Source organism: Eucalyptus grandis, chromosome 10 (genome assembly GCF_016545825.1).
Source record: "Eucalyptus grandis isolate ANBG69807.140 chromosome 10, ASM1654582v1, whole genome shotgun sequence".
Taxonomy (NCBI): Eukaryota; Viridiplantae; Streptophyta; class Magnoliopsida; order Myrtales; family Myrtaceae; genus Eucalyptus; species Eucalyptus grandis.
In genome coordinates, this window is record NC_052621.1 from 28,756,043 (window position 1) to 28,771,450 (window position 15,408).

At 40.8% G+C, this 15,408-nt stretch overlaps 1 protein-coding gene across 1 annotated transcript in view; it reads left to right on the top strand.

Moving 5' to 3' along the window:
• The window catches only part of LOC104422642 (nuclear pore complex protein GP210), a 31,012-nt gene extending 18,354 nt beyond the window's left edge, over positions 1–12,658 (top strand). The window contains exons 28-41 of the mRNA XM_039303568.1: positions 519–594; positions 1,104–1,211; positions 1,300–1,441; positions 2,509–2,574; positions 2,723–2,939; positions 3,180–3,246; positions 4,153–4,244; positions 4,535–4,595; positions 4,677–5,002; positions 10,493–10,529; positions 10,623–10,786; positions 10,888–10,987; positions 11,059–11,228; positions 11,694–12,658. Coding sequence (XP_039159502.1) covers positions 519–594; positions 1,104–1,211; positions 1,300–1,441; positions 2,509–2,574; positions 2,723–2,939; positions 3,180–3,246; positions 4,153–4,244; positions 4,535–4,595; positions 4,677–5,002; positions 10,493–10,529; positions 10,623–10,786; positions 10,888–10,987; positions 11,059–11,228; positions 11,694–12,254 — 2,187 coding nt within the window. The 3' untranslated portion in view covers positions 12,255–12,658. The remainder of the gene's footprint in view (positions 1–518; positions 595–1,103; positions 1,212–1,299; positions 1,442–2,508; positions 2,575–2,722; positions 2,940–3,179; positions 3,247–4,152; positions 4,245–4,534; positions 4,596–4,676; positions 5,003–10,492; positions 10,530–10,622; positions 10,787–10,887; positions 10,988–11,058; positions 11,229–11,693) is intronic.
• Positions 12,659–15,408: the final 2,750 nt, after the last annotated feature.

The window sequence follows — 15,408 nt, forward strand, 5'->3', positions numbered from 1 at the left end:
AAGTGATATATACTCTCACACAACTCATCATTCTATCTTTTGGAGTTGACTGACATACTTCTGTAACTGGATGCATGACCATTTGTGGTCGCCATGATGGTAAGTGAAGATTTTTTTATTTTACTTACTAGTTTCATTTAAGTAAGAGGACCCTTGCACCTTAGAGCTGATTATAGACTGGAAGCATGGAATCCATCTACTTAGAGCCTCTATACAGTTGTTACTGCACTGAAGGTTTTGCACCCACTTGAGCCCATAACTCAATAGGTGGCTTACTTGTTAAAAGCATTTCTCTTTTATAAATAGGAATGGTAGCTCACTGTGTATCCTTGAAATTGGTTTTTCTCTGAAGCACTTCTAGATTCCCTTTCTGACTTGGCCATTGGAACCCTTGTACAATTACAATTGAATTCTAGAGCATCAGCTAGTCTCAGTCTTCTCTCTGTTATGTGCATATTTACTATCATTTTGCAATTTTGCAGTCATATAATAATATCAGTGTATTCATCTCCATTCAGGTATCAGTTGGTGCCTTCATATACCCTCAAAATCCCATTTTTCACATTGGGAATTCACTTGAGTTTAATCTAGAAGGTGTGGCTAGTGTAAAATTTCATCTATGTTTCAGACATAAGCCAATATATGTTGGTTATTCACTTTCAGATTTTGTGCAATTGTTGATTGTCCAATCAAAACATATCAACGATTATTTGGTATGCTTTTGTTTCATTTTGAGAGTTAACGATTACTTAGACTTTGTTTTGTTCCTAGCATTATCGAGGCAGCTCTGTCACTTTAGATAGAATTTGTCATCTTTTCTCTAGACATTCAACTTTCAATTACCATGGATAATGATCTGCTTGAATTTTTATCTTGTGGGAAGGTTTTTCTGGCCATCCCCTACTTCTTGGGCCACTAATCCTTTGGCTGTGTTAGTGAAAATTTACCTTTATGGTTACCTTTATGCATGCCATGATGTGTGTATAATATGTCTTGAGTTACAGAACATTACTTATGTCCCCTCATAATTTCCTCTTCTGCATATGAATAGAACATGAGAAGCTATTTTACTAAATGATGCCAAATTACCTTTTGCCTCGTAGGATTCAAGGAGCAAGTTTCTGGGCAGTGGACTAGTGCAAATGAAAGTGTCATAACCATAGATTTGTACTCTGGAAAATCCAAGGCAGTTGGAGAGGGCACCACTCGAGGTATTCAGTGTTACTGTATTACAGTTATCCCACTGTCTTGAGCCTACCCCTTGCCTTTTGGTTCACATTGCATGCTACTTCTGAGCAGTTATTTTCAAATCTTCAAGTGCAAAGCTGCAAACAGAGGTTATGGTGCTGGGAAGTGACATGGTTTCTGTGGAAGCTCCCAGAGAGGCATTAAGCAATGTTCCTTTCCCTGTTAGAGGATATGAGTTCCGTGTAAAATTCAGGTCTGTGTTATGCTCTTCTACTAGCATACTTATTTGACTGGAACTGAGTATCTTCTATTATCTCCTTTTGAATAACATGGGTAACCTTTTGCGGCAAAAAGAACAGTAATGGTGTATAAGGCTAAATAACCTCAGTCGGTTTCTTGCAATGGCCCCTGCATCTTAGGAATGCATCACAGATCTCATGAATATCTACACTCTGCATATTTCACAATTCCACCATCAGCCAGCTTTTTGGAAATGGTCTTGACCTCTGTACGGGCTTAACAGTTCCCAGATTTGCTGTACTAGATAACTTCTTCTTAAGACTCTAAATTGATTGATAAATAGTAAGCATTCCTTGTCAGCCTATGCAAGGAATCCAATTTGTGTGCAGAAAGAGGGGGATGAGATAGATATTTGGTAAACACTGGATTAGAGTGAAACTGCAAGCAACAGTGTAATCAAATATGGTACTGCATTTCGAGCTTATATCCAATGCCCAATTTACTGTCATTCCTTCAGTTGAGTGAAAATGCATCTCTTCTGGAAGATGCTTTCTCGACATCATTTTGCTGCTGGCAGTTCTACCCTTGTTTTGTTTCAGCAGGCTTGTCACAAGCACCCTTTTGATTCCTTCTCTCCCAGATTATTGGATTCCTTCCTGAATTGTGTGATACCACAATTGAACTATTTCAATGGAACCACTTTGGGAATCTTGTTTTAATTCGCCCTTCTAACTTACTGAGCTTATAGTAATTTCTTTAGTCAAGTTAGTTCTTCTCTTATGAGTCTTCTCTAGCTCTAATGAGATCAAAGGAGAGAGAAAACAGAATGGATGAAAGAAGAATAGGCATAACACCTTCTCATTTGGAATTTCAGTGATGGAGGCAGGAGGTAGATTTGAATAAAAGGCTCCGAACCCACTAGATGCTGTGTACTCTGCTAGCTTCATATATAGTAACCGAATGCTTAGACATGAGGACACAGTGATACTGAACTCACATTATGTGTATTATGTACTCTACATGTAGTTTATTGTAAGAATAATATGGTTACTGACAATATATTGTGAACAATTTATGCAGTGATGGATACAACACAAAGAAAGAGGAGATCCCTTATGACTGCGTAGTAGACCCTCCATTTGTTGGGTATATGGCACCTCTTATCTTGCTTTATTGTAACAAGCCTTACACTTATCCTGTTAGCTTATTATATATATATGTGTGTGTGTGTGTGTGTGTGTGTGTGTTCTTTATTTTGTTAAACCTTTCTGAAGCCAATAACTTTGCAATGAAGGTATACTAAGGCATGGACAGATCTTGACACTGGTAACTCGTATTGTCTCTTCTTCCCTTATTCACCTGAGCATTTGGTACGCTCAACGCTCAAAACAAAGGACATGAGATCAGATATCTCTATTTCCATCAAGGCTATATTAAGAGAAGCCAGAAATGCATCAGGATCTGCCTCGGCCCTCTTCATCGGAGGGTTTTCTATATTGGGGATGGATAAGGTGATGAATAAAACTTTTATGTGAACTTTATTGTCTTTGGTGATACTATTGACACACGAATCAAACATTAGCTTGTTGGACTTTTATCTCTGGCTATCTCTGCCATGGTTAGCTCTGAGTTACGTTGTACATGCTCTTTTATATATTGAAAAGTCTATGCTCATTCTTTAAGCATTTTCTGGTGTCTTTGCTTGAAAACCACTTTCAAGCATTCTGATGTTGCAAAAATTTGTGTTTTAGGATGCCATGCAATTGGATCTGACACCCGACTCTAACAGAACTACCATAACTCTCTTGGGCAACACAGGTATAATGAGTCTCTCTCCCACGGGAGAGGAGACAAATTTTTCACTTTTTCTAAGTTTGAAAATGGCAAAATCTGTAGATTTTGAATACTTGAAGAACCTGTGTGCTTAGCTAGCTAATTGGATATCTTTTCTAGTCAATACTTCAATGTTAAGATGATCTAGTATTTCTCCTAGTGTGTTCCTGCTTTTATTATTTTTTTCAGGAAAATATTTGGAAAACTTGATTTAGGTCAAAGTTGTTACCTTTAAAATGCTGTTTTTATGCAGGATTGCCTGGGTGGTTTGTGGTTATTGATTTATGAATTACTAGCATGTGCAGGGTTGTTAAGCTCTTTTTAAAATTTGAAGTGCTCAAGACGTAGTTGTGTAACCCAAATTTTGATTGTGAAAATGCAAACAAGATCTACCAATTAAAAATTTCTGCAAGCTGGATTAGTGGGCTTGCTCATCATGCCCCACCATCATTACTCCACCACATGGTGATCATCATTGCTTGTGTCGTCATAGCAGCAGCACCATCATTACGACGATATTTCTTACATGTCCGCATGTCTTCTGTTATGTATCCAAGTTGAGGGTGGTATTGTAGGTGCCGATGTTGAAAGAACTGAAATTTCTGGGAGAATTCTTGGAAGGGTTTATCGTGGCTTGGAAACATTAAGAGTGTTTGTGTGATCTAAACCATGATTATAATCTCTATTGCACTTGTATTGGTCATTTCTAGTGAAATATTTTTGCCAATCTTCCCATGAATGTAGGTCACAATTGAACTGCATCTTGTGTTTGATTTCTTGCTTGTTATCATGTTCCATAGACTTAGATTCTTTTCCTTTTCCGTAAGATAATTGCCATTGGCTCATTTTCCTAACGTGTTAATAATCTTTTTCTTTTTTTTTTGTCTCTAGATATTGAGATTCATTGGCAGTTCCCGGATCTCATTACGATAACTCCTATACGAAGAGAAGGTTTTGGGATTGGTAGTGCTGCTGAGTATGAGGTAAGCAGATGCAAGTCTTAACTCTTTGAATGATAGTTGGAAAAAGAATTGAGCAACTTTGTTTTCTCTTGGAGTGTATCTGTTCTTTTTGGGCAATAAGAATGGGTGCTGAGTGTGGAATGTGTTAAAGAAATAAAGCTGGGTAATGTAAGCTTCAATCCTGTAGTTTCTTGGTCGGTACCATGAATGAGATTAGTGTCAATGTTAGACTTTGATTGGATAGAGACTGCAGGCAAAGAACACGGTGATGTCATGAATTTTTCAATCACCTGCTTTATTTGTATTTTCAGGTCAAAGCAATTGCATCCGAGAGCTTCAAGGATAAAATAGTCTTCACACTTCCAGCCACTGGTGAGTCTTCTTGCTCGTGAAATTTCTGGAACCTACTTTACTCCTATCTCATATTTTTTGTGCATTTTATTTCTTTTTTAGGCCAAAGAACGGAACTGGAGGTGAGCTACACGACCAGAGAAAGGAAGTCGTCCCCTTTTTCTTTCTGGCTGAGCATGCCCATGATTCTCGTGCTGTTGATGGTATTGCTCGCCATCTCTTTCTCCATACTGGCCAGGCCAGACAGAAATGTGCCAGCTGGTCATCCTGCAACGCCTAGCAGACCGGTGGCACCTACTACACCTGATCGCAGCAGCCCTGGTGTAGTAAGCGATCATTCCCCAAGGACGCCCCAGCCGTTCCTGGACTACGTGAGGAGGACAATTGATGAAACTCCGTATTATAGGCGAGAAGGAGCGAGGAGGAGGGTCAACCCGCAGAATACATTTTAGTTGAATGCTCAACTAGATTAGAACCGGAGCAGGTACACCCTCACCACGGCTATTACTTGTAAGAGTGTTAGAGTAGGATGATAGGCAAACTACTTTATGTTCAGATACCGAAGGACGGGAAACTCACTCAGAAATTTTTTGAAATGTATGTGCTGAGTGATTTTGTATTGAAATTGGAGCGATTGACCCATCTGACTTCTTGGGGTGTATAAGTATAGTAGACATGTCCAGAATTAAGGGTCTCGTTTGGAAAGTTCGAACTGGGACTGCCACCTCTTTGCCACTGGAGGTGTACTTTCGGACGTGCTTAAATGTGAATTTTAACAGCTGAAGAATTCACGTTTGAAATCAGTAGCACCGGCGTCAATCCAACTGTTAATTAACTTTCGAAGAGTATTTACCTAAAAATGTTTTCGCCCGTCAGAGGAATTTCTCTAGAATCTTTCGGGCATCCTTTCTTACATCGTTTGCTTGGGAAATTTCGGAATCGTCCATCCGCGATGATAGCACAAAATTTGGGGCATCCAATTGATTTGTTTTTTTATATTTCACTTATGCGATGAATCAAAGGTTTTTGCTAAGTACATGTTCCCAAATGTTAGCATACGAATCAAATTGAGGGAGTCTAATCGCTAACTCAAACAGAGAGGCTGATGAGATTTATGTGCACTGTATCAGTCGAAGTTCTTCGATCCTTGAATAAAAAATTCGATGCTCATCGATTCATTTTTTTTCGAGGGGCACGTGATTAAAAAGCTTAGTCGAACTGGTCCTACAGATGTCATTGGGATTTTAGGTTATGTTTGACTCGAAATCGAAACATTGCAACTTAGGGGGCGTTTGTTTTTGTTTCTTTTTTTTTTATTTTTAAACAACTTTTCTGTTTTTTTGCTCCTGGAAACAAAAAAGAACAGAAACGCGTTTGGGTGCGTGTGTGTTTTTGTTCCAAAATTGTTTTTTCTCCTAAAACATATTCTGGAATGCAGAAACAAAAACAAAAAAATTATTTCTTGTTTTTGAAACAAATTTTAAAAACATTTTTCTTCTTCTCTCTTTTTTTCTTCTTTTTTTTCTTTCTTTTTCTTTGGCCGGTTGCCGGCTGGGGCGCGACCGTGGCCGTCGGGGCAGTGTACTCGCCAAAGCGTCGCCGGCTCCCTGTGAGGCCGAGCGTCGCCGGCCCTTGGCGGCTTCCGGGCTCGCCTTAGCCGGGTGAGCTCGATCTCGCCCAGTCCGGTGAGCCCGACCTCGCCCGGCGGCGGCGAGGCTCGGCCTTCTTGGGGCCACCACCCGTCGACGTCGCCTAGCGGTGGCCCAACGACGCCTCGAGCCTCGCCGCCGGGCAAGCTCGGCCTCACCGGGGAGCATTGGGCGAGCTCGGCCTCGCCGGCCGACGAGCCTCACCGTGGTCAAGGCGAGGCCGCCACCAAAAGAAGAAAAAAGAAAAAAGGAAAAATAAATAAGAAAATAGAAAAATATTAAAAAAAAATTATACAAATTTACCAAACGTGTTTTTGTTCAAAATTTCCTCGAAGCAAACATTTTTTTTGTTTTTTAAATACAAGTTTGAAGTTGCTTACAAGTCATTCGTTTTCCCACCAGCAAAAAGAAAGAAAGAAAGAAAACTCCTTTCGTTCCTTACGAATCCTCATTTTTTTCAACACTTTTTTCTTCCTTTTTGTTCTCATCGATAAAAAAAATGAGTACTGAAAATTTTTTGAATTTTCAAGTATTGAAAATGAAACTAAGGGCCTGCATGGTTGGCACTTATTTCAATGTCTCAAATTAGAGAAGTTGCTTTTTTTTGTTCCTTTTTTTGTTCTTTCGTTCCCAGGACAAGTCATTTGTTTTTTTTTTTTTTTTTCTTTTTTTCTTATTTTTCTTCTTTCTTTTGGCCGGTCGCCGGCCTCGGCCAAAAGAAAGAAAGAAAGAAAACTCCTTTCGTTCCTTACTTTCAGTATCCTCATTTTTTTCAACCAGCCTGGAAAAAAAAATCACTCTTTTCTTCCTCTATTTACAGGGCTCATCTGATAAAAAAAAAAAGAAGAAAAAAAAATGAAAAAAAAAAAAGAAAAAAAGTAAGAAAAAAATTAGAAAAAATAAAAGAAATAAAAAAATTATCCAAATTTACCAAACATGTTTCTTTTATTTTTTATTCCCGAATAGTAAAAAATGTTTGAATTTTTTTCAAGTATTGAAAATGAAACTAAAATGTTAGCGATTATAAATTAAAATTAAACGGGTAGATCTTATTATGATTCTGACCAAATGCGGAACGGTAAGCATTTTCAAAAGATTTTGTCGATATAATTTATAACATGTTAATTTTCATTGGATATTTAAATATTTAGAAAATATTTTTTGGTCTAAATTCCTTACCTGTCTTAATTTGTGTTGGGAGGACTGTGTTTTTGCTTAAAACATATCCCTCTTGATGGACACATCTTACTGTCCCTTGGTTTTTATGCTATCTGAAGTTCTTAAATAACTTGGAGAAGAATTTTTTCATAAGATTAATTTGCCAAAACGAATGAGAATGTGGTGTTGCTGTGTATACGCTGGTCAAGCCTTTGGTTGCGAGCCTTTCATGGCCTAAGTGGCAAGATCATGACATGGAAGTTGGAAAATTTATTCATTCGGCACGTTTAAGTCTTAATTTTTGTCATTTGTTCATTTAATTTATGGTTTCTGATCAAATTTGACTATAATATTTGCTGAACTTTTAAAGTAGTCTAAGTGAGGAGGATCGTTTTTCTTCCATGTGTCTCTCTGCAATTTCCATGTTTCTTGCGGCTGAGGAGCTGACTTTTTTCTCCATTTACATTTGTGCAGCAACACAATACTCAGCTTCTTGTCGACTCGTGAGGCAGCAACTTAGACGGCACATGCACGAGACAGATCCTGAGAAAATCCAGAAACTTAAGGATGAGGGAGTTTCGCAATGCCTATTCTACCGCATTAAAGAAAAAGAAATTGTTCGAAATTCATGTGGATAGGATTCGGCCACTGATGAAATTCTTTATGCGTGTTATCTTGGTAATGTCGCGGTGACCCGATTAGGCCATATAAGTCTTGGTAATGGTTGCCGTGTTAGAGTCTCTTTTATTTGGTGGGATCCAGAGTTTTAGACTGCACAAAACCTTCCTAAAAATTTTACAAATGAACGAGACGTGAAACTCCTGTTATTGTATATTGACTAAAAGTAGCAATATGCAAGGATCTAACTAAAATATTTTTCCTTCTTTGTAGCGTAGCAAGGGAGTCGATAAATTATGTACTGTATGAATCGGAGAAGATGACTGGTCACAATTTCAGCAAAGGCTTGTGATGTCGTTGTTTCGCTACATGTTTCGATGGGCTTGTCAACGAGGCTTTTGACTGCTATGTGTTTCGACGTGCATTGTGGAACAGGACAAAGGTCGATTGTGGAAGAGGCCTACCAATAAGATGATACAATCACAATTTGTGATCACGTCACAAAGCACGATCGATTTCCCACAGCAAATGCGCAATTATTAGGTGTTTCCGGTGCAAAAAAGTGGGACGGTCTAATTGAAACCCTGTCTATATGAAGAAAGTGTTGTATGATGGATGATAAGTAATGGTCTTGCTAAGTTGATAGGGATGTGTGGACTGTTTTGGGGGGCGATGAGCGAAAGTGGGAGAGGTCAAAAATGAATATTGCCGTCCTCCTCATCGCATGAGTAAAGATGAAAGGCACATCTCATGAGCTAAGGCTGCGATTTTGGACTTTTGGGAAAGCCAAACTTTAGGTTAAAATCTAAAGTGGCTTTTGGTCAAAAAGAAGTGTATTGAAATGCAAATTATGTTCAAAAGTGTATTGAGAAATAAATCTGGCTTAAATGGTAAATTTGACTCTTATATCTATCATTTGAGGTCATGCGATGTGCATCGGTGTCGGATTTGGCTCATGGACGATCAGATCTCGTGCTAGTAGCAACATATCTCGAGGGACATTTTCGAAATTTTGAATAGTTAGTGAGGACAAAATTGAAAGAAAAAAAATATATCGGTATCTCGGAAATGCTTTAAACCCAAAAACTCACGCGGACAAAAGGGACTTTTGAGGACTTTCATAATGCAATGTATCTTTTCAAAACTCAAAAATTTGTCGCACTCCTTAGCGTTGGACCAAAGGTAGGCCCAAAGGCTTTTGGGAATGGCCTTTCCCAAACAAAGCAGCCCGGTTTTTTTTTTTTGGCTGTTACTTCATTTCTTTTTTCTTTTTACTTTTTTGGCCGTTACTTCAAATATTAATAATTCTCTCACATTTCCTGGCCAAAAAAATAAAAATAAGATAAATATATATATATATATATAGACACACACACACTATTGATTTTTCCGAAGAAATCTATCGAGATATGAATATTTTAAATACCCAGAGCACGAAGAGAAGGTACCCTTTTATTATATATTTAAAAAAAAAAAAAAAAAAACAGCAGGAGCAAAGCTGCTGAACTTAGGGGTTTCTTTAGGGCTTAAAACGGCGAACCGCTCAGCTCTCCTTTCCGTCTCCGTCCCTCTTCTTCCTCCTCCTCCTCCTCCTCCTCCAAGCCCTAACGCCCAGCGACCGTCGCCGGCGCCGTCCCTTCACTCCCCCTCCTCTCGAGCTCGCCGGAGAACGCATGGACCTCCAAGACAGAGAAGCGGCCCTCGACGGCGAGCACGGGGACCTCAACCAATCCGACCACGCCGAGGAGGACAAATCGCAGTCCCACTCCGGCGACGGTGCTAGCCCCGGGTGAGCTTTCCTCCCCCGCTGGTTCGGCCTCTCTGCTCTGAAAGAACACCCCCCCGAGAGCCTCTTCCTCCCTTCCTTTCTCCATGTGGCTAGGGTTTCGTTTTGTCGGTGGTGCGGATCCGTCGGGTTGAACGACGGTGGTGGAGTGGGGAACGTTTGTAGGAAGGATGCGAACTTTATGCAGCGATTGCCTTTCTTTTGCTGACAATTTGTTCCGTCGGAGGAAAAAAAAAAAAATCGTTCCTTTTTGCGGAAACGTTTTGCAGTATTCTGTTTTGCGATTAACAATGGCCAGTTCTTGTTTTTCCGCGGAGCGTAAGGATTATGAAAGCAAAACATGAAACGTTTGCCATTTCTCGGTTTATCTTGATGCGCCGGATATCGAAAGGCGAGGAAGTTGTTATCTTGCGAATTGCCCGAAGTGTAGTTTGTTGATAAGATGCTATGGTTTGCTGCTATCTGTATTGACTTTAATGCTAGTGTTTGTAGTCCGATAATATTTTTTCAGGCTCGCGGCACTTCGTAAGCAGTGGATTTCTTTCTCTTCGGTTTAGCTGAAATTGCTGTATCAGAAACTGATGCAAGCCTTTTTCTGTCAACTGTGCTTTAGAATTTAGTTTTACTAGTCTTTTAAGTATAGCTGTTGATTAGGTATGCATTTGTTATCTGTTTTTTAATTTTAGTGTAAATGTAATTGCAGAAAGATTTTTATAGGAGGTTTAGCAAGAGAGACGACTACTGGTTAGTTGTTCGTATTGGATCAGCTTTTCGATGTATCAGTTGTTTAAAACACATGCGACTTGGATCAACGGATTGCTTATATTGTTTATGCAGCACAATTTGTCAAGTACTTTAGTAAATATGGCGATATTACGGATTCCGTCATTATGAGGGACCGGAAGACTGGGCAGCCTCGTGGATTTGGGTTTGTGACTTATGCAGATCCCTCTGTCGTCGATAAAGTCATTGAGGAGACTCATATTATTAATGGGAAACAGGTTTGTTCGAACCCATTTTGTTCACACATCTGGATTTGTTTTGTAATAACAAGCTCTGTGCTTGATTTGGTTGGTTGAGTAGTTTCTGTGTTGGATTATAGGTCGAAATTAAGCGTACTATTCCCAAGGGGGCTGCCGGCTCCAAGGATTTTAAGACCAAGAAGATTTTTGTGGGTGGAATTCCTACGGCTGTGACTGAAGGTAACATTATTTTGGTGAAGTTTGCTTGTGTCTTTGATAACACTGGTCTGAACAACTTATTTTACTGACAGATGAGTTCAAGGACTTCTTTACACAGTTTGGTGAGGTCAAGGAACACCAGATCATGAGAGACCATTCTACAAATCGGTCTCGTGGGTTTGGGTTTATAACTTTTGAATCAGAGCTAGCTGTTGATGATCTTTTGGCCAAGGGCAATAGGCTTGAGCTGGCTGGTGCTCAGGTGATCTATTTCCCAATTTGTGTCCGCTAGTTAAGGCAGTGACTGCTGATATTCATACTGATCTTTTTCATTTTTGAGCTAGAACATCTTTTCAGTACACGTTAATATACAATGGAAGAAGTCCTTAGCATCTGAGTTATGTGAGTATCCGATTTGAATATCATAACTGAGAGATCACTGTAAAGTGCGGAGATTGTCCTACAGTGAACCTGTTTGTACAATAGTGAAGTACCCTATTCTACTAGAATCCATAGAATCGCTACTCTGAGTCTGAGTGATACTCATTTAATGTTGGATAGATATTTGAATGTTGGGTTCTGTCACATGGCTATGTCACATTATAGCATGTAAAAGTTTGATTTTGCTTGTCATTAGTCCTGCTGACTTTTTATAGAATGGTAATATTCATTCCACCTGTAGTCACTCATTATGCTTGCTGAATGTTTTTGTATTCTGTCTCACCAGGTGGAGATCAAGAAGGCTGAGCCAAAGAAACCAAATGCCCCACCTGCTCCATCTAAACGTTACTCTGATTCCAGGCCTGCATATGGTGGTGGCTATGGAGATGCGCATGGTGGATACAGTGGTAGCTATGGAGGTGGTGGCTATGGTGGGTACAGGACTGGTGGAGCCTATGGAGGAAGGGCTGGTGGTTATGGGGGATATAGTGCTGGTGACTTTGGTGGATATGGAGGATATGCTGGAGGCGGTGGCGGCAGCATGGGGGCCTTCAGAGGAGATCCATCAATGGGTTATGCTAGTCGTTACGGCAGTGGTGCTGGCAGCGGCGCCGGTGGCTTGAGCCGAGGATATGACTTTGCAGGGGCTTATGGCGGTCCCGGTGAGAGCTATGGAGGATATGGTGGCGGTGCTGGTGCTGGGGGTGCTGGTGGTGGCTATGGTGGGGGTGGTTATGATGCTGGCCTTGGAGGTGGCTATGGAGGTGGCAGTGGAAGTGGCTTTTACGGGAGTAGAGGGGGATATGGTGGTGCAGGAAGCGGCCGTTATCATCCTTATGGAAGGTAGATTCTCATTGAAATAAAGATGCTTGAGGGTTAAAGTGCAGCGGCCAAATGAGATTTTCTCAGCTTGTAGCATTTGATCTTTTTGTCTTGGGTCCAGCTTGTATGCTCTCAAGTTCTTTAATCATGTCAACAAGGGAATCCTGTCATCCTGAAGGCGAAAAGATCCCTCTATTACGTTTTTCTTTTCTAGGACTCAAATCTAAGAGATCTGGTCTCCTATTTAGCTGCAAACTACTTGGACATTAATGAACTGCAAATCCTGCAGAAGGGTATTTTTCTCTGCTCGTTTCCTGCTTGTTACAAGACGTACGTAGTACGTCGCTGTATTTGTTCTGTACAATCTTTCTGTCAATCTTGTTTGTTTGTTTATCGACTTTAGTCAGTCCAGTTGACTTTATCTAATCTCATCCTGTTTCCCGTACAACTGCTGGATGCGAATCATCTCGAGTTATGTATTCTTTCTGGTGCGAAGTTATTGATTTTGCTTTTCCGTTTTGAGCAAATACAAGACATTTATGATCTTTGAGAAATGTGGGTTGAGCGATATATTTCATGTAGGGGAACTCTTACGGTGCTTGGTCCGCTTATGGCTTTTGCCCTTCTAGCTTTGTACATAGCTAGACTAGGAAACTGTCTTAAGACCGTGACAAACCAAATCTAGCGCATAAAATTGTAGCCAGAAGCTCGAGACAACAATGACACTATCAAGCTATGAGCTGTAATTAAACATGTACATGGACAAAGCGTGCAATCGTGCAGTTTGCGAGATCAAAGCAATTGCAGCCTATTGGATTTATTTGGAGTTTGATCGGCTTCTTGGTAGGTCGGTTTTCGGTCCGGGATTTGGAAGCGACCTGGTCAAGGCCAGTTCCAAGGTTTTAAAATGAGGAACTGAACAAAGACACTTTGAAACCAATCTGGAATTGGACTGGCCGATTTCAGGGTAGATTGGAGGGTGAGGTTGCAGGTGTTTTTCTTTTTATTTCTACATTTCCCTTTCATAAGATATATTCAAATTTTTTTGTGGGCATAATTGGGACAATAGCTTTGCTCTGTTTGGGAACTGCTTTCTCAAGGGTCTTTAGGGGCCTAAAGGCCTTTGGGTCAAATATTTAGTGTTTGGCAATCTATTTTTCGCTTGCCTTTGCCAAAGGCAAGCCTTCCCAAAGCTGAAAAGCCCAAGGCAGGTTGGGGGCTGCCTTGGGCATTCTCAGCATACTGGCTTTGAAGGCAACGAAATTTTTGTTCCGAAATTGTCCTCGTTAATTTTTCGTTTTTCCAACTTTACCTTGACAATTGTTCATCATCTTCATCATTTCCTTCTCTCTACTGAGAACATAGCCAGCATCTATGTGCGATCGCCGGCGAAGGGTAGGTGATCCAACGAAGGGTAGGCGGTACAGCAAAGGACAGGTGGTCCGACTAGGGTCCCACAACCCTCCGACAAGGGTCACCGACAACCTAGATTGTGCGCAAATTTGGGTTGCGGCAACCTCCGTGGCGCGGCGACCAAGATCTCGCAATCTAGATCACCGCGACCAGATCGAGCGGCACCGGTGACCTCCACACGGAGGTCACGACGCGACAGTCGAGGCGACCGTCCGGCAAGGGTCGCAACGCTGCGCCGCCTCCCCCTCGCCGGACAGCCTACCCTTCACTACGCCGCCTCCCCCTCACTGGATTGCCTACCCTTTGCCGGCAGTAACCGACGAAGCCCTTGGCCGACCAACTCTCCTTTTTCCCTTTTTTTAATAACAAAAGCCTTTTACAAATTTAAATTATCCAAACAGTATTTTGGTCAAAAATACTTGACAATGGACTTTCACAAGTACAATTTACCAAATACAATTTGAATTTTGAAAAACTCCTTTAACTCAAGGGCCTTTACATTTTCTCAAGAATTTTCTCCAAAAGTCATCCTAAACGCATCTAAAGAGGTTGAGGCACTTTGAGGCTTTTGAAGTCATTGAGGAAAGAATCTCCTTTTGCTGCAATTTTTTATATTTTTCGTTTCTTAAAAAAGAAAAAGATTAAAACCGGTTAAAAGTCTAATCTACCCTGGAAAAGTCCTCGGTAGACAAATTCAGGAGTAAGACCAGCAGCTACAAGACCGGCTGGAATGATCTTGCAAGGAACTGAAATGGCCTTAGGCCAGTTCTTAGGGATTTTATTCGTGCACCTACTCCATTCACCTGAAAATCACTTGGTCCTGCTGGGACCGATGCTCACCCTAGATTTGTTCGTAAGACTAATGATGCGACATGATTTACTTGTTTAAGCCCAGGGAATTGGCATATTTAGAATATGAACTTAACACTTAGGGCCTGTTTGGCATCGTGCCAAACAGTGCCAGATTCTGATTTTTTGTTCCCAGAATCAGTTTGGGACGAGAATCGCCTTTGGTAAAAATTTTGTTCCCGAGAACAATTTTGGACAAGATTTGAGAATAAAAAAAAATTTGATTCTCTGTCCGAGAATCAGAAAAAGAATCAAAACGGTAAACCCTCACTCTTCCCTTTCATCATCCCGGTTGCCGTCTACCACCGCCGCAGCCGCCACCATCCGCCGCCGCCCGCCGCCGCCATCCACCGCCGGTCGCCGGAGGCTCGCCAAGCTAGTGCGAGGTTCGGCGAGCTCGCCGGAGGCAAGCCCAGCCACCGGCAAGGCTGGGCAAGCCTCGCCCAGCTACCAGCGAGGCTCGGCCAACGAAGGCCGACCTCGCCGAGGGCGGTGAGCGTCAAGATGAAGAAGAAGAAGAATAGGAAAAAAGGAAAAAAAAAAAAAGCATTTAAAATTTATTTAAAAAATAATAATAATAATTTGGAAAGAATCAATTAACACGGTATCATACGCAATTCTATTCCAGAATAAAAAATTTTGGACATTACCAAATGCGCTTTTTATTCAAAATCGATTCATGAATGTAATAAAAAATAATAATTTCTAGTCAGAATCAACTCCCGAGAACAAAATCGTTACCAAACGCGCCCTTAGTTTGATAGGAAAAATCAAGAGGAATAGAAAGAACTTCGAAAGCACAATCTTATTTGGATAAGAGGGAAAGAGAAGGACAAAATGGATTAGGAGCGGCTGGGAGAACTTGGTAAAGATGCTATTTATGTGTGAATAAAAAATCTCCAACAGCTGTCCAAATA